At 40.4% G+C, this 25987-nt stretch overlaps 2 protein-coding genes across 4 annotated transcripts in view; one reads left to right on the top strand and one right to left on the bottom strand.

Annotated features, from left to right (window-relative positions):
* Window positions 1–25987, bottom strand: part of LOC136879035 (carboxypeptidase E) — a 216768-nt gene that overhangs the window by 150392 nt on the left and 40389 nt on the right. The window lies entirely within an intron of this gene.
* RpS24 (ribosomal protein S24) overlaps window positions 7463–25987 on the top strand; it is a 325883-nt gene continuing 307358 nt past the window's right edge. The window contains exon 1 of the mRNA XM_067152765.1: window positions 7463–7469. Within this exon, the coding sequence (XP_067008866.1) occupies window positions 7467–7469 (3 nt within the window). The 5' untranslated portion in view covers window positions 7463–7466. The remainder of the gene's footprint in view (window positions 7470–25987) is intronic.

The following is a 25987-nucleotide window of genomic DNA, read 5'->3' as shown; positions in this document are numbered from 1 at the left end:
CCCAAACACATTTCGATTAAGATCGACTTTGGAGCTCTACAAGACAGTAGAAAGAATCACGACTGTGATGAGAAAAACGAGATTGACGTTTTATGGACATATCAAAATAATGAACCCTGAGAGATTGGCCAACAGGATACTTCTTCTGCAGGAAGGGTGGAAAAAACAACCGGGATGGCTTACACAGGTGCACAATGACTTGGCAGAGATAGGTATCAAGGAGGAGGATATAAAATAAAGGACATCATTTAGGAAGAAGGTTGCGGGATTGAGGGATGCGTCTGAAGAGCAACGTGCGAAGCCACGGAACATCTCGGTGACAGGAAGATTGTTTAATCGTGGCCCACAGGTGGCCGTATCGATAAATAATAATAGATTTATTTATCAACAGGTTATTCTCCCAATTACATATGATTCATTAAAATATAATATACAACAAATACACCTTAAATATACATAAATAAAAATGAATCTCCTTAAATAATTGTCATGACTCATGATTAAACTACAACTAGAGACATAGGCCTACACATTTACATATTTTACAGCAGAGGACCTTATATTCATGAGGTCGTTAGGGCACATCTGATTTTGGCCGGGGGTTAGAGAAAAAGGTCCACTGATAGTGCCCTCAGCAGCCATGAGTTTGCCCGAGCCACAGTTCTCTCTTTAGACAGATGGAAAGTCTACCTTTGCCTTGTATTGCAGCGAGGAACATGTAATGGAATAAACTGCAATAATGTTTAGCAATCCACTCTATTCGTCAGACACATAAAAAAAGAGGGCCGCGCTAGTGCAATGACCTCACACTCATAGTCTCACAAAAAGACTCGTAATCGGACGAAAACGGAGAAATACCCAAATCTTTGTATGTGATCCATTTCATGGTAGCCACACCTCGCAACAGTATTCTAACCATGGCCTGATTAGAGTGCAAAACAAAGTTACCAGAGCTCTAGGAGAAAAATTCGGCACAGTTTCTTTTCAAGAAGAAATTTCATGTGCCTATTGCTGGCATGGTGAGCCCTTGAAATGCAGACCCTCCGGTGAGGGTGGGTGGCATCTGCCGTGCATGATAAACTGCGCGTTATTGTGGTTAAGGTAGTGCAGAGTGTGCTGTATGAGTTGTTAGACAGCAGGAATACCCAGTCCCCGAGCCAGGGAAATAAACCTAAAACTGAATGAACCTACCGGGAATCGAACCCGCGGTTCTCTCAAACGAAGGCCACTACGTTCACTATTCATCCAAGAAACCAGACAGTTGTGTAATCATAAAACAAAAACCGACCTTAATCCTTTGGTTATTAATGACTTTGGATGGGCCGATGACCTACATGTTAGGCCCCTTTAAACAACAATCGCCATCAGTACTTTGGATAAGTGAAAGTTCCTCGGAAGAGGAGCGAGTCTAGTAAATTAAATTTATAATTTGCGGATCTGTCTTGTTTAATTGTCCTAAAAAGCTTATTCAACACGTAATATTGTCATGAAAAATGTTTAATTTCTCTATAGTCTCAGAACAACTGATAAATATGACTGGTGTGGCTACACAACATGTGAACAGTGTGCATGTATGTCAACACTGGAGACCGGTGCTAAAACGAGTCACGTGCCGTTCAGTCTGCAGGTGACTTGTCATAGCAACGTCTGTACTAAGCCAGGAGAAAACATCACTCATTGTCCCTGTGCATGCGGGCGATAGAATACATCCGCAGTAACCCCGGCCTGTCGTAAGAGAAGACTAATAGGACCTCTCAACCACAGAACCCTTAGCTCAGTCCTGGCATTGTTTCCACTTGCTTGTGCCAGGCTCCTAGCTTTTAGCTTTCCTATCCGAACTTCTTTGGTCAACTCCTCTTCTTGTCCGCTCCTGACGGAATAAGGTTTGCGAATTCTAGACAGTCTCATTTTCACGTCCATCATGACCTTTACTTTCTTTGGCCGATACCTTCATTTTTCGAAGTGTCAGACTCCTTTTATTTTTTCCAATTGTACTTCCTCTAAACAGTAATTACCATCAGAGCCACTCTCTCTCCTTCACCTTTCCTATCCGACCTTCCTTGGTAAACTTGTGTTCCTTTCTGACCCCGACAGTGTTAGGTTAGCGAGACCTAGGGAGTCTTATTTTCACAGCTTTCCTTTACATACCCCTTCATCCTTGGATTTCATCCTCTCTCTTCTGATTAATATTACCAGTGTATGGTTGCGTAGTCTTACTTCCTTATAAAACAGTAATGACCATCACCAGCTGTGTCGAATACTGGAGAAGCTCCAAATGAGCAACAGAGACTACACCAACACCTTTGCAGAGTACTTCCAGAAACTCCCCAACGCAGAGGAACCAGGACTCTATACTACCCAACAAAGAAGAAATAGGGGAGATAATGAAGGGTCTCAAGAACAACATGGCCCCAGCTGAAGATGGTATAGTGTAGAGATGTGGAAGCACGTAGTCCCTGCAGAGTATTACCCAGATCATCCAAGACATATGGAGAACAGAGGTCTTGCTCAGGCGTGATCCATCCACTACACAAGAAGGGAAGCAAGCCCGACCTGAACAACTAGAGGCATCTCCCTGCTATCTGTAACCTACAAGATCTTCCCTACTGCCCTGCTAACTAGAGTCACCGATTAGATGGACTATCAACTAGATGAACACCAAGCTGCTTTCCGCGTCAGTAGGTCCTGCACAGAGCAGATATAAAACCTCATTACCATCCCCACATACAGGAGCCGAGGCGGCACATCTGTGGGGTCGCGGATGCGAACTGTGTTGCACAAGTGGATTTGACCGCGTTTTACGACCGGATGCCCTTCCTGACGCCAACCCTATATGGAGGGATGTAATCACTATAGCATGTTTTACAGAGCCTCTATAGTAGTGCAGCAAAAACAGCCTTGAGGGTAACTTACAGAAGACGTAGTTTAATCACTAATATAAAGCAAGCTACTTCTAAAAATCTCACTAGGAAACAACACAATAAGTAAAGTTTCTGCTGTTAAGTACTTAGGAGAATCGATCTCAGCAAGCGAGAGCGAAACTTTGGCCATAGACACCAGGTGTATCACGTTAGAGAAGGCTTATCATTCGTGTAAAAGCATCTGCACCTCCAAGAACCTCTCCAAGAACCTAAAGCTGAAGCACTTTAACTCAGTAAGACCCTCTGTACTCTACGCCTCTGAGTGCCTCTTGATGAATCGAAAGGGCCCACTCAGGAAACTAGAACTTAAAGGGAGGAAGATCTTGTGGAAGATACTAGGACCGATAAGAGGAGGATGGCACCTACAGGATCAAGCATAACAACGAGCTCTACGAACATCGGGAAGACATAGTCGCTTGTATGAGGAAAAGGCGACTGACTTTCTACGGTACATGACCCACCTGAAACCCTACTGGCTCACGAACAGAATCCTCACAGTGACAAGCAGGGGAAAGGCTTCCAAAACCAAGTGGATCACCTCAGTAAAATCAGACGCACAGATCCCATTAGAGACCACAGAGAACCGATCTCAGTACGGACAGGCCATCCTACGGGGAGCCTTCCCACTGCCCCTAACAAGCAAAAAGAGTACAGAGACCACCAGACCTAGCTGGACGGTTGGTGTTGGCATCCGATGCGTATTTGATCCAGTTCAACGACAGCATTTCCTCCTCATGCCAATTCTATGCAGTGGGGGGATGTGTTCTCTATTGTGCGTTTCTGTGATGGTCACTAGTGTGGTGTGGTGTACTGTAAAGGAAGTGTATTAAGACTAACAAACACGCAGTCTCCGAGGCATAGGAATTAACCATACGAATTTAAAGTCTTCCACAGGTCGGGAATCAAATCCGGGGCCGTCTGAACCGAAAACCAGTATGCTGACCATTCAGTCAAGGAACGGGACGACAACGACGACAACAACAACAACAACAACAACAATAATGTAACGCGCCTTCCATTGCCATACTTCTGAAGATTCGCCGGGATGTCTGAATTTTAACCCATAGCGTTTCTTCAACTTGGAAGCATTTAAACACCCCTGAATGTCGCCGACCTCAGCTGGAAAAGAGCTACTTATATTGGGAACAGGAGGATAGCCATTGGACGAGTGCGCCACTGACATCGGCTTCTCACTGTCGTTTCGTTCATCGATCACGTACCGGTATTAGATAACACCCTTGAACCGGACCATCAACGTTAAAGTTTGTGAATTTGTTTTGTGAAATAGTGAAGAAACAAAAAACAAGTAGTGTTTATTTTTAGACATCTTACACACGTTTGAGTGCATGCGGTCACTTGGTTGAATGATCAGAACAAGCTTCGGTTCAGTATCAAGGGTCCGATTCCCAACCGGGCAGAGGATTTTAGCCACGTGTTAATTCCTCTGGGTCAGCGGCTGGGTGGTTATGATAGTCTTCGTTTGCGTCACACGATCAGCTACTACAGAGAATTATAAATGTACACTTTTCCGCTACACGGAAAACCATAGAACCATGCATATGCTTTTGGGCTTAGAAGACGAGAGCGTGTTCTTCCCCCTCTTACGACATGCAGGGGTTGTTTCACTCCACCCACAGGGGAGAAAAGAGTTCCGATAAAGCGAAAGAAGCTAGTAGCATCACAATTACACCCAACAATATGGAAGCTGCTGGACACACAACATTCCCATGTCATGTCACAAGATAGCCCCACCTATCAAGATCTACGTCCAACAATATGGCAGCTGATCCAGCACACAACATTACCATGTCGTGTCACAAGATAGCTCCACCTATCAAGATCTACGTCCAACAATATGGCAGCTGATTTAGCACACAATTTTCTGGCCATAAATATTCGCAAGATACGTATTATGAAAAACAGGACCTTCTATTTGTTGCAGGGCGCATGATTTTATGTCCAATAAATAATTTTTTTCTTCTTTCCGCAGTGTTCAGAAGCTTAATTAAGGTTTTTCCGGTAAAATTATTGACCATTGCTTTGTTCACAGCCTCTCTTTATAGGTCGAAGACGTCCAACATCAACATCTTCCAAAAACATGTCTTTCCGTCCACCGAAATGGCGTCGTTCTTCCATCCATATGACGTACACTCGTTGCCTGGTTACGACGATGTCTGTCTTTTCAAGACCGACTACAATATATTAGACCCACTGCCTGCTCGATCTGCATCCGATGGCTGATTAGACCGTAATATCAAAACCAAGATGGTGGACGTCGTGGGCGCAGTAGATGCCGACTGATGAAGGTTAGGGTAGCACGCAATAACTTTATTTCGACGATCAACCAACTCACGGTTTTCGGAGATGCCGGAATTTAGTCCCGCAGGAGTTCTTTTACCTGCCAGTAAATCTGCCGACACGAGGCTGACGTATTTGACCACCTTCAAATACTACCGGACCGAGCCGCGATCAAACCCGCCAACTTGGGGTCAGAAGGCCAGAGCTTCAACCGTCTGAGCCACTCAGCCCGGCATCACATTAAGTTACTTGTGTTGATACCACTGAAAGAGATATACAATATCTGGTTCAATCCGCCAGAAATTACGAAAAGATCACGTACATATTTTGCCAACGGTGGTAATTTAACATGATAAATGTAACATCGTAGGGAAAATCACTGTTGCACTTATGAAAACGCTTCGTCAACAACTACTCCCCACATATAATAAAGTAGAATCACACATATTCTGCTAGAATAGATTAACAACCCCACAGCAAAAGAGAACAACACGCTGATTACTTAGAAATCTCACTTAGTCAAATAACGTTCTCTCTTAGATTTCACTTCGGTGGATAGATGGAAATACACTATAAAACTGTTACAATGATATTTATAACATCATTTTGAATGTTTAAAAATAATTTAAGGAGCGATATTCCTCAATTTCTTCACTCTCATGAGAACTATGAAACATAACGTGTTGCCTTAGTTTCGAAGTGGTGGACAATTTCTAATGTTCAGCACTCAATGAAAGGGAAGTACAACCGAAATGATTACGCCAGCACAATGAACGGCCCCTCGTGATGTTAAGCCTTCCTTACTGGAAAATCTTTAAAAACATTTTGACAGATGGTATAGCACAACTTCCAACAATGATGGTAAACTGAGTAATGAAACGTTCAGACATTAAAGATATAATAGGATTTTCCCCATTGAAGAACATGAATATGAATATTGACTCTAAACAATGTCTAACCTACATGGACGAGCATCAATTTGGTGTAGACTACTTGATAACTGATATCCACAGCATGAATCGGAAGGTATTGGTATAATAAAACCCCTGCGTTACGAACGAAGCTAATCCCTGCAAGTCACTATTTCTTCTGTGTAAGTGTACAGATTGCTACATCTGTCACACTATAAGTTTTTAATACTCCAAGATCCAGCCAAATGTTTCTGCAGGCAAGCAAATATTCTTGCAAAATACAATTGCATCTAAATCACGCAACACTTTGAAACACGTAAGACACTGATGGAACATCACCGTATCAATTATCATCTAAATGAATTATTTTCGAGGAATACGAATAAGTCCACCATTTAGAATTATAAATAAAGTCTTCCCTAACCTCATACTTACTCTCAGATGACATAAGCACACTACTGCTTTGTAAAAATATTCACGATGGATGTTCTTAATCCACTTCTCTCTTAATGTTTTATTCCTTAGAAAACTAAAGAATGGTTGTATGAGAGGCATTGCCATAGTTCGATTTAAATACGGTTCACAACACGATCAAAAACAAACACATTCTCACATGACTGCGCAAAATTACAGATTCTAAGTGACCACTGACCCATATGAATACACTCGCACGCTTATATTCTACAAAGAAACTAATATTTATCGTCAAATTTCATGAAATTACACCGACTGAATAAGAAAACAAAAACGAATAGGCTCACCATTTTCGGTTGGAAAGAGATTTCCCTAACCACAAATTTTGATTACACACATACGACAGTTTGGTCTTTGACTGTACACTAAATATACCATCATATACACTCCTAACAATACAACGTACTAATAAACTGTTATAGATTACTTCACACACTTTAACAGAATGTAAACACAGATATATACCAACCACATGTCTCAAACGCTCGCCCACGAAGGTGCCATTTTCCTCCCAATCGATAGTAGCATTAAGGTCTGATATATTGTAGTAGTTGGCCTTGGTCTTTTATCCTCGCTAAATTGCTTACACTATTTCCAGATCGACCTCCAGCTCAAAAACATACCCATCTCTAAACAATAAGTGAATATGGCCCTTCACATTGAGTTGGCATCCGGCCATAAGAACTAGGCTTAATCTACATGTGTTGAACCCAAGTAATTAAGGAACAGGCCAGGGAAGAGAAAGAAGAAAAATTTCAGTGTAATGCATTTTGCTGTAGGCCTACAGTTAAAACATATTATTATAAGAGTCCCCTTATTGCGTTAAGGACATGGTGACCACATACAACATTAGTTACACAAGATGCGAACCTTATCTGTCTTACCAACGTTCTATTGTTTGATTATAAGTGTGCCACAGCTGTCTAAGTTCGCCGTAGAGTGATTCATACTGAGAATTGAGGAACTCTAGACCAAGTGCAACTTCTGATAAGCTCTTCGCACTATTGTACAATACAATGGTTTTTACGTTGCACCGACACAGATCTTATGGCAACAATGGAATAGGAAAGGGCTAGGAGTTGGAAGGAAGCGGCCGTGGCCTTAATACGGCTACAGCCCCAGCATTTTCCTGGAGTGAAAACAGGGAAACCACGGAAAACCATCTTCAGGGCTGGCAACAGTGAAATTCGAAACTATCTCCGGAATACGCACTTTTGTTCTTGAACACCAAGTACTTGCTAGCCGTTGTTCGCACGCAGTGTTGTCTTACAGTTAATAGGGATGTGATAGCCGAATGATACTGCCACGTCAATGCATGTGGAATTTTTGAAACGGAAAGTCAAATTCTTTTAGATCAAAATCCATTTAAAACTGGAGGTGGTGGTGATTATTCTTTAATTTATTGAAATTAAACACAATGTGTACATATATTATGTTTAAGAGTGCAATTTGTCATTTTTTCTTTTGGTAGATCACTTCGTTTTTACCAGTCCTTAGCAAGTGTGCTGATGCGTTGTTTGTTTAGTACAGTTCATCAGGTGATACCTAGGATAGGTCATGCCACACAGACGGCAGATATATTCTGCGTTTGGGGCGTGGAATCTGGTGGTTAGGCATATTTTACCGTGGAATCCGTGGACACCGAAGCGTGTGTATACATGGCGTAGTTTGTAGTTTGGGCCCTTCCATTCACTGTCCTTCATTACTTCTGTTTCATAGAAACCTTCAGGTTTCTGCAGGGGGCTCTGTCTTTCTTCAAGGACGGCAGTGGATGCGGCGGTGTCTGGTAGTCCGAATGTTTGATTTCTTCCAGAAAGAACGTTTCGTTTGCCATAATGTATGCCATTCGGTTCTCTGTAAATTTTGAGATCTGTAGGATCCGTTTCAAGTACCTGGCCTCTATATTTTGTATTCTTTTCATGTTTGCAACAGGGCCACTTTAAGCTTGAACAGTGCCGTTGCAGTGCTCAGAGAGGTTCTGCGGCTCGGGGATCTCGAACATTGCTTTGGTTGCTGCCGCTACTTTTTCCTTTACGTGCAGTGTGAAGGTTGCGCCTCTGGTCTGCAGTGTCATTACCCAGGTATTTACACGATGACACGATCTCGAGTTGTTCATTTCCGTTACGGAAGACGTCATATGTTGCCAGTTTTCCTCCCCTTCTAAATTTCATAACTTTTGTCTTAGCACTGTTGATGGTTAGCGAGTGTTTATCCGCCCATGCTCTGAGGTTATTGAATGCAGTCTGAATATCCGTGGGATGCCTGAAACTCCTCCCCCTGCAGAACTCCTCGTCTGCGTTAGAGCGGGCGCTCTTTAGAGAGGAGGTGCAACTGAACAACCAACCGCTAGTAACACTAATAAGAAGGAAAATAGAAGAGCTCTGACACTTCGAGGAATTAAGGTATCGGCAACAGAAAGGGTAAGGCACAAGGGCGTGAAGGCCTCAACACCTAACACTGCCGGGGTCGGAATAGAACGGAGTTGGCCAAATAAGGTCGGATGGGAAGGACAAACGTAAGGAGTCTGGCACAAGAAAGTGGATCAAACTGGAGTTCACATGGGCTATAATCACTTATCAAGAGTTACAAGGAAATTTTCGGTCACAAAGTTTCCCTGCACTCTTGAGGTTTAAGGGCCACCTGTAGCTTTGTCTGGACAGACGAACTGATCATTTTTAAGAGCTCTTCAGTAATAATGGTCGACGTGCATTCTACATTTTGTCAAGAAACCTCCACCAATACAACACAACGTGCATTAAATTACAAAGGAGGTTCGAATTGTTGACTTCCAACTTAATTACACAGCCTACATCATCGGTGCAGATAGTCATGGGAAAGTGCATTGCCTCATACTCCAAACCTTGCCATTTTCATTATAATCGTTGAATAATTGTGACAAATTGATTTGTTTTCCTCATTTTTTTAAAATCTGGAATGAGTGATGGCATTCTTTAATTTTATTTCATTCAGTCTACCTAGCTTACTTCTAACTGAATACAATAGTGTTAGTGGTGCAACACTTTGTGAAAGTAAATAGTGCATGAACGTAATAGTCTATATGCATGTTTGAAGCACACACAGTAGTTGTGTATTACACAGTGGCGGCCGGTCAGTACGTGCTACCGGGCTCCAGCACGTAGCTTGGAACTGTAAGGAATATTATTTATGTACAGTACAATTATCCTGGTGCCTTTTCGTTGTTTTGAGTACGATATGAATTTGTGTTTTGTGAAAATCAGGACGAGATCTGTCGAACACCTAGCGCCGTTCTCCCGGGGAACAAGGCTCGTGCTCATGTGAAGTGAGCCCTTGCCTGTAGCCTGGAGGAAGCAATACGCAGGCGCAGCCAAGCTTGCAACACTCCCCCTAGCCGGCGGAGTATACCGCAAACCGGGATCAACTTCCACTGATCCCGTTGATAGTTACTTCCTCTCCCGCAAGGGGGTAGAATTACTCGATGTCTCCTGCTACCCGGAGCGCAGCGAGGGATCCAGTCGGCCGTGCTTATGTTGAACGTGGTAAGCGAATCTGCCACTAGAGAGTAGCATCGTCTGGGTTCGAAAGTAAAGCGTAAGTGGAGGCAATCTATCTCACACATGCTTATTAAAATATCCATCTTCCTTTTGTGTCGAAAATAAGGAATTCGTAGGTGAGTCAAAGAATCTTTGACTGACCCTAAATGTTATCCCGCATTACAATGTAATTTACTCTGGTGAAATGAAATAGCGTACGGCTTTTAGTGCCGGAAGTATCCGAGGACATGTTCGACTCGCCAGATGCAGATCTTTTGATGTGACTCCCGTAGGTGACCTGCGAGTCGTGATGAGGATGAAATGATGATGACGACAACACGTGCACCCAATGATGGTTAAAATTCCAGACCCTGCCGGGAATCGAACCCGGGATCCCTGTGACCAAAGGCCAGCGCGCTAACCATTTAGCCATGGAGCTGGACATTTACTCTGGTCAATAGGGGAGGTCTCAATGAATCAGCTGGCAGCTCTTTCAGTTGCTCTGTGCGGTTTTTAATCTCGCGGTTATATTACTGGTGCGTGTTTTTCCTGTCATTGTGTTAGTGCTAAAGTTTATACGAAGATTTATCAAATTATTTATCCACTGCAGTGTATATAAAGTGAAATTAAATTAGTGTTCTTAGTAGGGATCTATATTCCCACGATTCTATTTGCACTGATGTAAGTTGCGCCATTAGGTTAGTAAAAACAATATTTCTTCAATGAATTATTTATCTCGTAGACAGTTGTCGAAGAATTCATCTGCTTCCAAATTAATGTTGTTTCTGTTTGTTCTGAGTAATACATTGTGAGAAAAGTTGTATTATTATTATTATTATTATTATTATTATTATTAGTAGTAGTAGTAGTAGTAGTATTACCAAGTTTGAAGTAAGCGTTGTTCATCATGGCAATATGCAGATTTAAAACAGCGTATTTAGCTTGTTTTTTGTAGCACGTAGGACGATTTTTTCACGAGCCGCCACTGGTACACTGTAGTTATCAGTTCCTGCAAGTGTCCAGCTGCCGTCTATGAACTTGCTGCTACCATTAATACAATGATGGTTCACTACATGTTTAAATAATTGCTTGGCATCGTTCGGGCATTGAGATCATTTAATTATTTATATATTCGTAGCTCATTTCATGAAACCACGCGCGCACCATGGTCCCTGGCAGTTTCCATTCATTCGTGAGTTCCTTTCTTGCAACAACATTTCCCATAACTTTCCATCTGTTCTCGACGGGATGGAGGTTCGGGATATTCCCACTCTGATCTTCAAAGGAAATATTTCAACTGAGATGTAGAAATAGCGGGTAATTGCATCAACACAACTTCTACCTCATACAAAATACAAATATTAGTCATAATGCTTATCTTCAGAGCTCTCTGGCAATGAGCAGAGTCCTCTTGAAAAATGCAAATTGAAGCATCACCAAAAGAGCCTGTTGTTGTTGTGGTGGTGGTGGTGGTGGTGGTGGTGGTGGTGGTGGTGAGTGGGTTGGCGACCACGAGGCCCTCAGCTGAGTCCTGGCATTGCTTCCACTTACTTGTGCCAGGCTCCTCACTTTCATCTATACTATCTGACCTCCCTTGGTCAACTCTTGTTCTTTTCCGACCCCGACGCTCTTAGGTTTGCGAGGGCTAGGGAGTCTTTCATTTTCACGCCCTTCGTGGCCCTTCCCTTCCTTTGGCCGATACCTTCATTTTTCGAAGTGTCGGACCCCTTCCATTTTTCCTTCTGATTAGTGTTATATAGAGGATGGTTGCCCAGTTGCACTTCCTCTTAAAACAATAATCACCACCACCATCACCACCAACCTGTCGTTGTGATCATCAATTTTCTTTCAAATATATTTGTGTATACATCTGCATTAACAATGCCACTTGGGAGGTTTTCATCACATACCCCAAGGCTGCAAATTTCTCCCCAGACTATTCGTTCCTGTGGATGCTCCAGTGTTAAGTCAAGAATTCTTCATAGATTCGTTAACGCACGAATATTTTACCACCTTCGTCATGGAGATTAAATGTTGACTCCTAGAGAGATTATCTTACTCCAGTTCTCTGCTGATGTAACTTAAAAGCGTTTCCGTCTGTCAAACACAATTTCAAAACATAATTTATAACGCTATAACATTCACTATTGAACAATGACATGTTTCATTTACAACAACATGCTCAGATCCTATCAAATCACTTTAATCATTCCCTTATATTTACGAAATGGTGATGAAAAAGTGAAGTGGCGTATGGCTTTAGTGCCGGGATGTCCGAGGACAAGTTCGGCTCGCCAGATGCAGGTCTTTTGATTGACACCCGTAGGCGACCTGCGCGTCGTGATGAGGATGAAATGATGAAGACGACACATACACCCAGCCCCGTGCCAGAGAAATTAACCAATTATGGTTAAAATTCCTGACCCTGCCGGGAATCGAACTGGGGATCCCCTGTGAAATTGGTGATTTTAATACTGAATGTATTAGTCCTCTACTGTCACTTCAGTAAATAATCGAAATAATCGAATAATCGAAATGTTTCTGTACTTCTCTTAGCCGCTATCACCCCCGCTAATTCCTTCTTAAATTCTCTGCCGGTCAAGTCATAAGTTACGTTCTTTATCGAGCGAAATGCCCGAGCAGTTAAGGGCGCGCAGCTGTGACCTTGCATTCGGCAGATAGTAAGTTCGAACCCCACTACCGGCAACCCTGAAGTTGGTTTTCCGTGGTTTCCCGTTTTCACACCAGGCAAATACTGGGGCTGTAGCCGTATTAAGGCCACGGTCGCTTCCTTCCCACTCCTAGCCTTTTCTGTTCCATATTCGCTTTAAGACCTATCTATGTCGGTGCGACGTAAGGCAAATTGTGAGAGATGTTCTTTTGCCCGTTGCATTTGTCGCTTCGTTCTAGTCAGAATAGGCTTCTTTTTGAGGCAACTGTCAGGTAGTCCTGTTTTAAGCAGTTACTCCTAATAATAATAATAATAATAATAATAATAATAATAATAATAATAATTATTATTATTATTATTATTATTATTATAATTGTACCGGGAGGTACACCTCTACTCCGCTCATTCAAAATCAGCGCCTTAATAAACTCCTCTATCGATCAAAAGGTGAAACTGATACTATATGGAGTTAGAACTTTAATCGGAAGATGACACCACTGAAATATTAATTGCGTTATGGTGAAGTTTCCTAAACTGATTGAATTTCTCCTTGTTTTGTTTTACATCAAGAAGTTTGGACATTTTCTCGCAGATGTCTCTACCAAAAAACTATGACCATGTACTGTGGTGCAAAGTAAAGGAAGTTGTTATTGAAAGAAATTTTGTGTTTATAGGTTTTCTCAACTTTCGGTTTTTTGTTTGTTTGTGGGTTTTCTTGGAACTCTAGGTTTGCAACACTTCTGTCTCATTCCACCAGTTTTGAATCTGGCCAATGAAAAAATTTTGTAATTAATTTTCAACCTATCACAGGCTTCTTGTTCGATTTTGAGTGTAACTTTTGAGTTTAACAAATAAAATTGAGAGGGTGTGTACGGATTAGTCAGAATCCTCTCGAACCTTCCCTGAGGGTATATAAACTGCGGCTTTTCATGTTTCCTTGTCAATTGATCGCCGTCTTTCTAAGTGTGTGTGTTAAGGCAGGAGGCGGGGCGTGTCTCTCTTCGGTCGGCCGAACGTCTACCAGGTAATGGCCACAAATTCTCTTTTCTGTAGCTACCTCCGCAGCTTCATCCGAGGGGAAGGTCCGAATCTTTAACTATGTAACAAACTTTTCTAAAATGTAAATCTTCTTTCGACTAATGAAAACATTTCACAAAGTCTTTACTGTAAATCAGGGATAGCGAGTGAGTTACCCTCTCGAGCACCCCTTCATCTTGGTTTGAGGTGTCAGTTTTCGTAACCGCATTCTTCCAGTAATGTGTTAAAGTGATTTCCATGCAAGCCACCTCAGTAGTTTGGGAATAGCCCCTGTTTCATCGGCTGAGAGCCCTGTGGGATTTTATATTTCATTATCTGGAGCGCAGTTTTCGCCTCCATTCAGTTTTTGTTCGGGCCATTTATTAACCTGTTCTTTTTCGCAAAGGCCCTGTAGGTTGGGTACTAGATATCCCTATATAAAACTATTTCACTTGGTATGATACGCCTTGAGAGGCCAGAGATTGTAAGATTTTCATGTAATGTCTTGAGTAGGCTGGAAGAAACTGAGAGCCTGTTAGCTCTTTTCTAAGTTTTGCAATAGTAAAGGGTGCTTCTGTAAGGCTAGACATTGTAATTTAGGGAGCAAGTGCTCTTGAATTAAAGGATTTCTGCCCTGGACTAAATTATTCCTCATTTTGAATTGTACACGTGAGCTGGTAGCTCAGAGATTGTAAAACTAGGGGCTTGAAGCCCTAAATTGTTCAAGTTCTGAATCTTGGATTTTTCCAAGTCTCGTTTCAAGATTGCTAATTGTACCTGTTATGCTGTTATTTGTTAATTTTTTAATTTCTATAGAAATATAACCTTTGTTAAAATTTTAATTCAATTCTTGGTATTGTAGTTAGACCCATTGAAGCCCGCACCTTCTTTCACCTCTCTGCGTTCCACAAATTAGTCGGAATAATAATAATAATAATAATAATAATAATAATAATAATAATAATAATAATAATAATAACGCTATTGGCTTTACGTCCCAATAACTAATTTTACGGTTTTCGGAGAGGCGGAGATGCCGGAATTTAGTCCCGCAGCAGTTGTTCAACATGCCATTAAATCTAATGACACGAGGCTGACGCATTTAAGCACCTTCAAATATCAGCGGACTGAGTCAGGATCGAACCTGCCAAGTTGCGGTCAGGTCAGCGCCTCAACCGAGCCACTCAGCCCGGCAGGAGTTACTCCTAACACATTTCACCATTTGCTTTACGCCGTGCCGACACAGATAGGTATTATGGCGACGACGGGATAGGAAACTGATAGCAGGGAGAAGAAAGCGGCCCTGGTCTTAAGATACAGTCCCAGCATTTGCCTGGTGTGAAAATGGTAAACCACGGAAAGCCATATTTAGAGTTGCCGACAGTGAAATTCGAACCCACTATCTCCCGAAGCAGCCACTTGCTCGGTCACTCCTAACAGTTCAGCTGGTTATTTGAAACATTATACATTCCTTCCTACTCCCGTTTTAGTTCTGGAGTTGAGACTACGCTTGCTGAGACACATTCTTTTTAGTATGCTGTCCTCCTTAGGAGTGGAAACCCTTTCACTCGATCAGCATTTCCTTTCTGCCCCTATTTTTTCAATCACTTCGAGATGCCAGACTGACTTAAGGACTGTCTCTCTAGTCCTGAGACCAATGGACGGAGAAGCAAGTATAGGAGCGTCTTGTGAACACTGTACTGTCAGATCTATTTATTCAAAATAAAAGGCAGGCAGTCAGTGAAGAGTACATAAACAACAAAGCACTAACAAGGACAAAATTACGAAAATAATAGGTCTATGTGAAGTGAATATTGTATTTCCATCGCCGTATACAGTATAAGCCTAAATGAGACTGTAGTATTACGTATACCACATATGAAAGAATGAATGAACAGCTGCCTAGAATAATTTAATTGTTCCCCTGAACATTCCTTAAATGTGTATTTTCCCTTCAGTGCTCTCTTTCCTTTCATCAGATCTGTTTTGAAGTTTCGTGAATAGCTTTCCTTTGTTCTGAGCTTCACTGAAGATAAACATCTTCAAACTCATGAAGGAGCTAACTGGTCCTCTGTTTGTGACGTGAAAGTAAATTAAGCGAGCGATAAATTAACGACATTTTTAACTATTGTCCGTTCAGTGTACACTCAAATATTTTACACGTCGGGCTCGTTGTCTGAATGCTCAGCACATTGGGTTTCGATTCAAGGATTTAATTTGTTATGGTCTGGCTCGGGGACTGGGAGTTTGTATAGATGGACTTCTCTTCGCCAACACACTACCAATGATCACATGAACAATCGACAGTGAATACGTTCTCCACATAGGAGTGCCGTCAGGAAGGCATCTCGCCGTAAAACTGGGCCCAATTATGTTTAAAGGGGTATAACAGTTAGGTCATCGACCCCTAATGGTACGAGGTGCAACGAAATTAAAAGAGATTAAAATTTCAAAAGGTATCCACTGAATAAAATCAAAAACGAATTACTATGAAAAGTGAGGAAAGCAACGGGAAACTACCTCACTCCTCATTTCCCTAGTACGCCTCTTCATTGATGCCTAGGCCATCTATGACAACTGATGGCGGAGCTGTTGAGGATCCAACCAGCCTTAGGGCTGAAGACTGAACATACAACACTATGAAAAAGTAATGAATCCAAAACAATCAGTGAATCCAATTCACAATTCCTCATTCTCAGATGATGGTTGTCCAAAAGGGTCCAAAGTCCAGGTCAACGGTCCCTCATAATTATTATACTAATCACTGATGAAGCAGAATCATGCTGTGCCTCCTATAGTGGTACTGATCATAGGATCGCACATTATGGTACCATCTACAGGCAACGCAGACCCATAGTGGTGCTAATCGCGGGCAGTGTGCAATTCCGTGATGTTCCTCACCACAGAGTGGTACTGGTACTACTCGTAGGTAACGCAGACCCGTTCTGAATACGGGGGAACCTACGCAACTCAGCGCGCCGCACTGCAGCTCCTCCCGCACAGACGCCAGTCCGTGATTCTGCGCGCCTCAGTGCAATGCACACGATGGTACTAATCACAGGCAAAACGCCCAGACCCATGGTGTTCCTTATATAATGGTACTAATCGCAAATAATCTCATGGTTCAATTCCGTCATCCCTTGGTCGCACCTTTTAGTCTCTTCTTACGACAGGTAGGAGACACCATGAGTATGTTCTTCGTCTGCGTCCCCCCACCCAGAGGGTAACTGGGTCAGATCCACGTAGTGGCGACCTCAGTAAAATGGGAAATGTTAGGAAGAAGAATCAAATACTTGTTTTAAGGGCCTTTATACGTTAGAGATCCTCACTACTACTGCTTCCTTTAAATTTCATCTTATTGACCAAATCTCCCTTCGCCTCTGTATCTACTTTCAAGTAAAAATTTTCGGTAGATTTTCAATATATATTTAGTTAAGTGGTTTGGGCTCCAGTCAGAACAGTGAGCGGTACAGGAGCACGACACTGATCTGTTCCTCTCATGGCGTTTGTTGCCTGAGTTGCGTTATTTACTTTCTTGGTCAATCAGAACATTCTTCACTATTCGTAACTTAACTCGATGATGCATTTAGAAATTTGCAGAATTCTTCAGATGTAGCTGAACTCGGGGTTGAACCAAGATGGTTAGCTGTAATTAAAAACTGAACCTCTGTGATGTTTGGGACATCAATGAATGTTTTTAATTATTGAACTATATATTTAATTGATAAGATGTATATATTTAATCACTGATAGGTCATTTTTAAATTAATATGTATATATAGATATATAAGGTTTTTATCATCCATTTCAATCATCATTTCATTTCTTTGTATCGCGGCTATAACGTATTCTGAACGAACAAATTATTGGGTAAAGTATTTCAACATCACGCATATTTATAACTTGCAGAAAATTTTCCAATAGCCGTTGTGAGGTGACCAGAGTCAGCAGGCTAATTTCAGCCCAATTCCAGGAAAAGTACGTCATCAAGGTTACGAGAGATATTACCCTCTCCACATCATGAAGAGACAGTTGATACATTATTAACACCCACTTTTCAAACTATGCTTGGGGACGCTTTATTTCAGCGGGAAAGTTCAGCCTATGCGAATGAACGTAATGAAGCAACGTGATGGATTCACAGCTGTACATCGGAGAAGGGATGAGACCTCGAATCTTACTGGACCATGTGATAGGGCTGATGGAAGGAGACTTTTGAACCAATATATACCACCGACAAGGGCTGGAGAAGAGACTCACATTCAGATTCACATTGAGATTCGGACATTCTGATTCTGATTCTCACGCTTGGAAGATACTACGATTCTACGTCTACACATCGGAGAAGATTTTTAACTTAGTTCACTTCGCATCTGAGTATATTCTACTCAAAAGTTACTCTCATTGGGACTGTTTATCTCAATGACGAGAGGTAGTCAACAGGATACCGGTTTTTGACTAGTATAGGGCAGGAGAGCTTTTATTATGAGTTTAGCTACGCTACTGTTCCGTAATACGGAAGAATACAAGTGTATTCTCTCCATGAACATAACCCATGGTGGTTTTGCATTTAAAATTAGGACTCATTACGACTTGATGTAAGGAGTACAATAGGAAGTGTTAAAGACAGTGTAACGGTTCAAATCCCGTTACAAGATGATATCTGTATTTTTATTATTCCATGATTTTATCTGTATTTTATTATTATTATTATTATGTCAGTATTATTATTATGTTATCTGTGATATTGTACTATTATTGTAATTATCCGTTTTATTCAATTTTGCAATTGCCTGTTGCTTGCAAGATTGCACTTAGATGTATGCATATATACGTATGTGTAGTATAACACTCAATACCTGTACAGTGAGAATTGTTGTATATATCAGAGATTGAGTGTGACGTTGGGACATTGTGCAAGATTAGTGGAGATTCTGCCAAGTCATCGCCGCGCCTTGGCTACGTCATCGTATTTATTTAGCAATGCGCGCACGGACTCAATCGCCGCAGGGCTATTTCACCACTGTATGTAATATCTGTCGCGTAGGTGGGAGTATGTCATGGTTATTTCTGGAGATTACGTAGCTGTGTCAACCAACGTCTATATAAGGTGGATGCACATTGTAGCGTCAGTCATTACTTATACGGATGCAGTACAGTGAAGTAGTCTACTAGATCAAGAGGCCTTAGGTGGTCAGCCAACGAGTGTGAACGAGAGATGGAGAAGACTCAGTGAGCCATTAATTATTGGTCATTGAGAGAGTGAGACCAAATGGTTGGTCCGTCACTTAGTGGAAGACGTGGACGCAAGGCTTACCAAGGAGTCAGAGAGGGCAACCCTGGACCTGCCAAGAGGTCATACCATATTGACTTACAAAGAAGTCAGATGATATGGAGAAGAAGCAGTCGCAAGGATGTATCACCACGTTAGGCGTGACACATCTACAGTAAACACCAGAGCAATGGATTACGTCGTAATTACACTCAAAGTGTTGAAGGTACAGTCAAGTGAATCAGTGAGGGAAATATTTCGTATAAATTGTTAAATGTCCGGTCAAGAAGAATTCAAATTCATGCCTAGTTTCGTTCAGTTGCAATATCATAATTTCATATTCTCATCTGTTTTATCGCAACAAGACTCACTATTTTTTGATATATTATTTAAAGAATATATATTGTTCTATCAAACGAATTCATAGTTTCATTTCATTGACAGTAAAATATCTTAACCTCAAAATTAATGGGGAAACCGAACGCCAATCTCCTTTTCCCAGAACTTATATGGTATGTTGTCAAAAGTAAGCTTATTACCCCACACCCTGTTAGTTTTTAGTAATAAATATGTTCACAAAGTGGCTCCGCAACGTGGTGCACGAAGAAATTCAGAATTTGTTCTGAATGACAGCATATCATAGGTTCATTTTGAGAGGAGTATGCACAATTTAAGCCAACAGAAATTATTACCGGTAAATTTCAGGACTATAATTTTGTGATATATATTTGTATTTTGGGGATATGTCAAGGGATTTGAAGAGGGAAATTAATTTGAGATCGCGTACTATCACTAGTGAACCAAAGATGGACAAGGAAGACAATAAAAAGTCATGTGACGACGAGGTCATTGTTTCTGCGGACATCCAAGGTGAAATTCAGAGTAGGGAGCAGGTGAATACGATGGAAGCTTCTGAGATAATTCAGGAAAGTGCAGAAATTGAGAAGCACACTGAAACTCAAAAAGAAATCGCGGGGGGAATGAACCAAGGTATTCTAAGTTTGCTGCTGGCCAGATTTACAGCGATGGAAGAAAAGATTGATACTAGTAGTGAAAATATTCAGAAACGAATGGAGGAAAAGATTGATACTAGTAGTGAAAATAATAAGAAAGAGATGAAAGAATTAATTGACAATAGTAATGAAAATTGTAATAAACAGATTAACTCTCTAAGTAGTAAAATCGAAGAATTGATTAATAGTAACAGTGCGATTAATGATAAAATAGATGGGCTAAGTGAATCACTTAATTCTAAAATAGATACTAAGATAGTAGAGGTAACTAGTCAAATATGCAAGTTAGAAAATAAGTTAAACAAAGAGTGTGTTGACCTTAGAGAAGAAATGGAGTCGAGTCGGAGCGAGCTTCATACTCAAATCGAGCATGTCAAAGGAACATGTACAGAGAATATCTTAGAGTTAAGTAATAAGATTGCGAGTAATCGGGAAGAAATTCATGAGGTAGTCGAGAAAAGATTGGACAAAATTTACAATGCAGTTAGGGAAGATACGAGGGAACAGATTAGTAGAATTGAACAAATTGAAAGCAAACTTGTGGAGGTCACTGAACTACGGAGCGAACAGGAAACGCGATCACAGCAGGTAAGAGAAAGAGAGGAAGAATTGAAGGAAGACGTGAGAATAGAGGAAGAGAAGGATGAGAGAGGAGCGGAAGAAGAAATTTTGAGTTGCCAGGGAGTGATACGGCAGAAAGGTAGAGGTAAGACAGCTTTAGAGGTGATAGTAGCGAGTGGTTTGTTCAGTAGGGATCGTGAGTTAACCAGGTTTTCTGGAAAACAGTTCAGTACTACAGAATTTGTAAAAGTAGTCGAGAAAAGATTTGCAAGTAAGTTGAGGAATAATGTTATTGAATGGGAATACGTGTTGGAGATTTTGTCTAATGTGTTTGTCGGTGAAAGTAGAATATGGTTTCGAGTGTACTGGGATAATATGTCTAATTTAGGAGAGTTTAAAGTTTTCATTGATAGGCTTTGGGAGGAATGTGTGCAAGGGCGCGCGCAAGAGAGAGAACGCATGATGGCTGGGGAAAGTAATATTGTAGAGAGAAAGGGGAAAAATGTTAGCCGTGTACAAGAGAAGAGGTAGTGATCATGATCCGCAGAGGATTAATAGTTGTGTTGATGGTGATAGTGGTCGGAAGAGTAATCAGAGAGAATCGGAAGATGGGAGGCGTATGTATTTGAGTTATGAGAGAGAAGGTCAGAAGAGTAATCAGAGAGAATCGGAAGATGGGAGGCGTATGTATTTGTGTTATGAGAGAGAAGGTCAGAGGAGTAATCAGAGAGAATCGGAAGATGGGAGGCGTACGGATTTGAGTTATCGGAGAGACTATGATAGTCTTAATATGAATGTTATCCAGGTGTCGTTATCGAGTCAGAGTATTTCATATTCACAGGGAATCGGGTAAATAAAGTGAACAGTCCGAAGGTAGAAAATGAACAGGTATTTAGTATAAGTAGTTATGTAGGGAAAGTAGATTTAAGAGTAGTGTGATTGTGACCTAAGTAATGTTAAGTGAGATATTTAAGTAGTGACGTAGTCGTAGATAATGAAGTAATTAATGGTAGTAGTAAGTTCGACGTAAGAAGTGTTCTGTTAAGTGATGTCAGTACTTGTAATGCCGAGAATATGACGTAAGTAGTGAGGGAATAACTCCGATGATGGAAATTGTGATATGAAGAAGGTAAGTGAAGGTACTATCAGATCTTATAACAGCCGTTGGGTGAGTCAAAGTGAGTAAATAAAATGATAGCGGTACCAATCATAATTGAAGATAATTGTAAGTTTCAGCCACGCCTTGTTGTACCAGATCTTGTGTATTCAGTTATTTTAGGGGCTGCTTGGTTGCAAATCATGGAAGTAGAATAGACTTTGATTTAGGTAGTGTGTGTTTGTTCTGGGAGTAATCTAGCAAAGAAGTACGTGTTAATTATGATGGTCTGAGGTAAGTGTGTTGGTGACGTGTGTTCTTTGAGATATATGAGAGGTAAGTGAAGTTGTTCCTAGTGAGAGGAAATGAAGTGTTGGGTGTGTTACGTGCCTGTACGACCAGTATCCGAGGGATAGTCGGTATGAGGCAGTGACGTGAGGTAATTTGAGTGAATTACAGGAGTAATTGTGTTCGATGTTAGGTAAGCATCGAGATGTATTTAGTGGTAAGTGAGGAAGAACACGTATATGAACATAAATTTGTAGTAAATGACCATAGATCATTTGTGGGAGGTAAGTACCCCAGTCAACTTAAAAATGCTAGTGACGTCTAAGAACAAATAAACATTATGCTGGATTACGGAATAATTGAACCATCTTGTAGCCATAGTATTGATCCTTGAATTATTGTTGCCAAGAAGGATGTGATTTATTGATTTGTAAGTTAATAAGGGCAAAATTGATTCAGTTTGAGTGTCGGAGTGCTACTCGGAGTTCCATTTCATCATATGCAGAGGCGGGAAATATGTTGAAGTTATATTTTTTATCAGGGGTATTTCACTATTGTGAACCGTATCGGGAAGTGTGCATATTCCTTAAAAGATCAGGAAGGGGATATTGTCGGTATTTGTAGTATTATATATGTAAAGAAGTATTTCACGTGAGATTTGTTGAAATAAGAGTAAGATGATTAAATTTTGTGAGAAACTGGCAAAATAAAACTAACATCTACGATTTGCGTGTGAACCAAGTGTCGTATTGGTGTATTGGAAGAATAAGTGCTACATTGTCATGTACTGTGTGACAAAAAAAACGGAGAACAGGACATTGGACAGTTATCTGCGATAACAATATGCAAGAAAAGTTCTCATATAAGTGAATTTTCACAAAATATTTTGATATGTTAAAAAAAAGGAGAAGAATGTTGTATATTGATTGAAATTATTTGTGTGTGTTAAATTAAGGGCTATGCTCTTGTGAATTGTATGAGAATGGGACACTGGACAGTAACTGCGATGACAATGTGCGAGAAGAATTCTCATATATGTGATGTATTATAAAATGTATGGATGCTGAAAAAGAAAATTATTGTTGTATATTCATTTAAAGTGTTTATATGTGTCAGTGTTATATTTGTATTATGTTGTTCATAAATCAATCGATTCTTTGTTCTTCGATTTATTTATGAGGGAGGCGAATTGTAACGGTTCAAATCCCGTTACAAGATGATATCTGTATTTTTATTATTCCATGATTTTATCTGTATTTTATTATTATTATTATTATTATTATGTCAGTATTATTATTATGTTATCTGTGATATTGTACTATTATTGTAATTATCCGTTTTATTCAATTTTGCAATTGCCTGTTGCTTGCAAGATTGCACTTAGATGTATGCATATATACGTATGTGTAGTATAACACTCAATACCTGTACAGTGAGAATTGTTGTATATATCAGAGATTGAGTGTGACGTTGGGACATTGTGCAAGATTAGTGGAGATTCTGCCAAGTCATCGCCGCGCCTTGGCTACGTCATCGTATTTATTTAGCAATGCGCGCACGGACTCAATCGCCGCAGGGCTATTTCACCACTGTATGTAATATCTGTCGCGTAGGTGGGAGTATGTCATGGTTATTTCTGGAGATTACGTAGCTGTGTCAACCAACGTCTATATAAGGTGGGTGCACATTGTAGCGTCAGTCATTACTTATACGGATGCAGTACAGTGAAGTAGTCTACTAGATCAAGAGGCCTTAGGTGGTCAGCCAACGAGTGTGAACGAGAGATGGAGAAGACTCAGTGAGCCATTAATTATTGGTCATTGAGAGAGTGAGACCAAATGGTTGGTCAGTCACTTAGTGGAAGACGTGGACGCAAGGCTTACCAAGGAGTCAGAGAGGGCAACCCTGGACCTGCCAAGAGGTCATACCATATTGACTTACAAAGAAGTCAGATGATATGGAGAAGAAGCAGTCGCAAGGATGTATCACCACGTTAGGCGTGACATATCTACAGTAAACACCAGAGCAATGGATTACGTCGTAAATACACTCAAAGTGTTGAAGGTACAGTCAAGTGAATCAGTGAGGGAAATATTTCGTATAAATTGTTAAATGTCCGGTCAAGAAGAATTCAAATTCATGCCTAGTTTCGTTCAGTTGCAATATCATAATTTCATATTCTCATCTGTTTTATCGCAACAAGACTCACTATTTTTTGATATATTATTTAAAGAATATATATTGTTCTATCAAACGAATTCATAGTTTCATTTCATTGACAGTAAAATATCTTAACCTCAAAATTAATGGGGAAACCGAACGCCAATCTCCTTTTCCCAGAACTTATATGGTATGTTGTCAAAAGTAAGCTTATTACCCCACACCCTAGAGATAGTCAAGAGTCTCATTCTATTATTGCTGTACTGAGTGACAGCTGGCGCCCTTCAAATAACGTATGTGTAAGTAAGCAGGTAACAAGTAAGTGTGAGTACAAGGTCCGACGTGTGTGTATTTTATTTAATGAATGTTAATTTTTATAATTTCCATTTTAAATGCAGATATTCAGATTTCCATATTAAATTCAGATTTACATGTCTCAAAAGAAGTAAGTAAGGAAAAATCTCAACAGGAAATGTGGATGTAGGACTGGAATCCAACAACAGATGAGGCAGCCTGTACGAGAGATCCACCCATCTTCAGCTTCAAGACAAGAGTCTACATTTGGTGAGCTTATGGCATAAGTTACTGCAAGTCTTCGCGCAACAGTTCATTTTTAAAATTCATTTCATTCAATTTTCTTTTGCTTCCGTAAGTTCAGATTTCGTTAATACGCCGTTACGTCACGTTTTTCATCTTAATAAATAGCTGTTTTAATTTGTATTTTATGAAATGATTATTAATGATCCTTAAATTCCAAGTTAGTGTACTTAATGATTTGTGTTCCGTTCACCTCACCCCTGGGAGTTTTGAGTCTCATTACGCATTATTATTATTATTATTATTATTATTATTATTATTATTATTATTATCTACTTTTGTTTTCAAGCCATAAGCTTGAAGACTGGCGCCCTTGGGATACTGTTTATGGAGAAACAATGACATATCATTTATTTATTTTAATATTAAAGTGACCCGCCAAGTTATAATTTTGTCATTCATCTGTGGGCCAAGTGGGTACGTCACATATTGTCGCCACAACTGAGGGGCTCGTAAATCATTAAGTACTGGTATAGAAGGATAAAATCAGTAGTTTGGGGGTAACTGTTGTGTATCCACAGTATATTTTTCTTGTGTGTTTGATTTTGGGGGTAACATGGCTGAGCAAGAGGAGAAAGACATGACGCTGCGTAGTGGACACGTGCTGAAGGGTAGTACTTTAAGTAATTCTAAGGAAGAGTTAGATAAATGTGTAGAGGAAGAAACTGATATTAGGAGCGAAGATAGCAAAGGGAATAAGAGTAGGAATGACGAAGTTACGTTAGATTCAGACGATAGTACGATGGGGGGCGAGGCGGAGGTTAGTCCTAACAGTGAGAGTAATAATAATCAGTTACTTGAAATGATGCAGTTAATGTTAAGTAAGATAGAGGATAGTAAATCTGAAATAAAATATGAAATGGAACAAAATATATCTGAGATAAAAAATGAAATGGAACAAAATAAATCTGAAATAAAAAATGAAATGGAACAAAATAAATCTGAAATAAAAAAGGAATTGGAACAAACTAAATCAGAAATTAAAAATTAAGTAGAACAAACTAAACGAGAATTAAGTAAGGCATTGAATGAACACAAGGTCGAAGCTAATAAAAGGATGGACGAACATAGCAAACAGTTACAAGAATTATTTAAACAAAATGAAAGATTTAACAAGCAGATAGAGGAACAGAAAGAGACAACTAAGCAAAACAAACAAGAGGTATAAAAGAAATTTGTAGAGCAGAGGAGTGAGT

The sequence above is a fragment of the Anabrus simplex genome, chromosome 8, assembly GCF_040414725.1.
Source record: "Anabrus simplex isolate iqAnaSimp1 chromosome 8, ASM4041472v1, whole genome shotgun sequence".
Lineage (NCBI taxonomy): Eukaryota > Metazoa > Arthropoda > Insecta > Orthoptera > Tettigoniidae > Anabrus > Anabrus simplex.
This window is presented reverse-complemented; position numbering and strand designations above follow the sequence as displayed.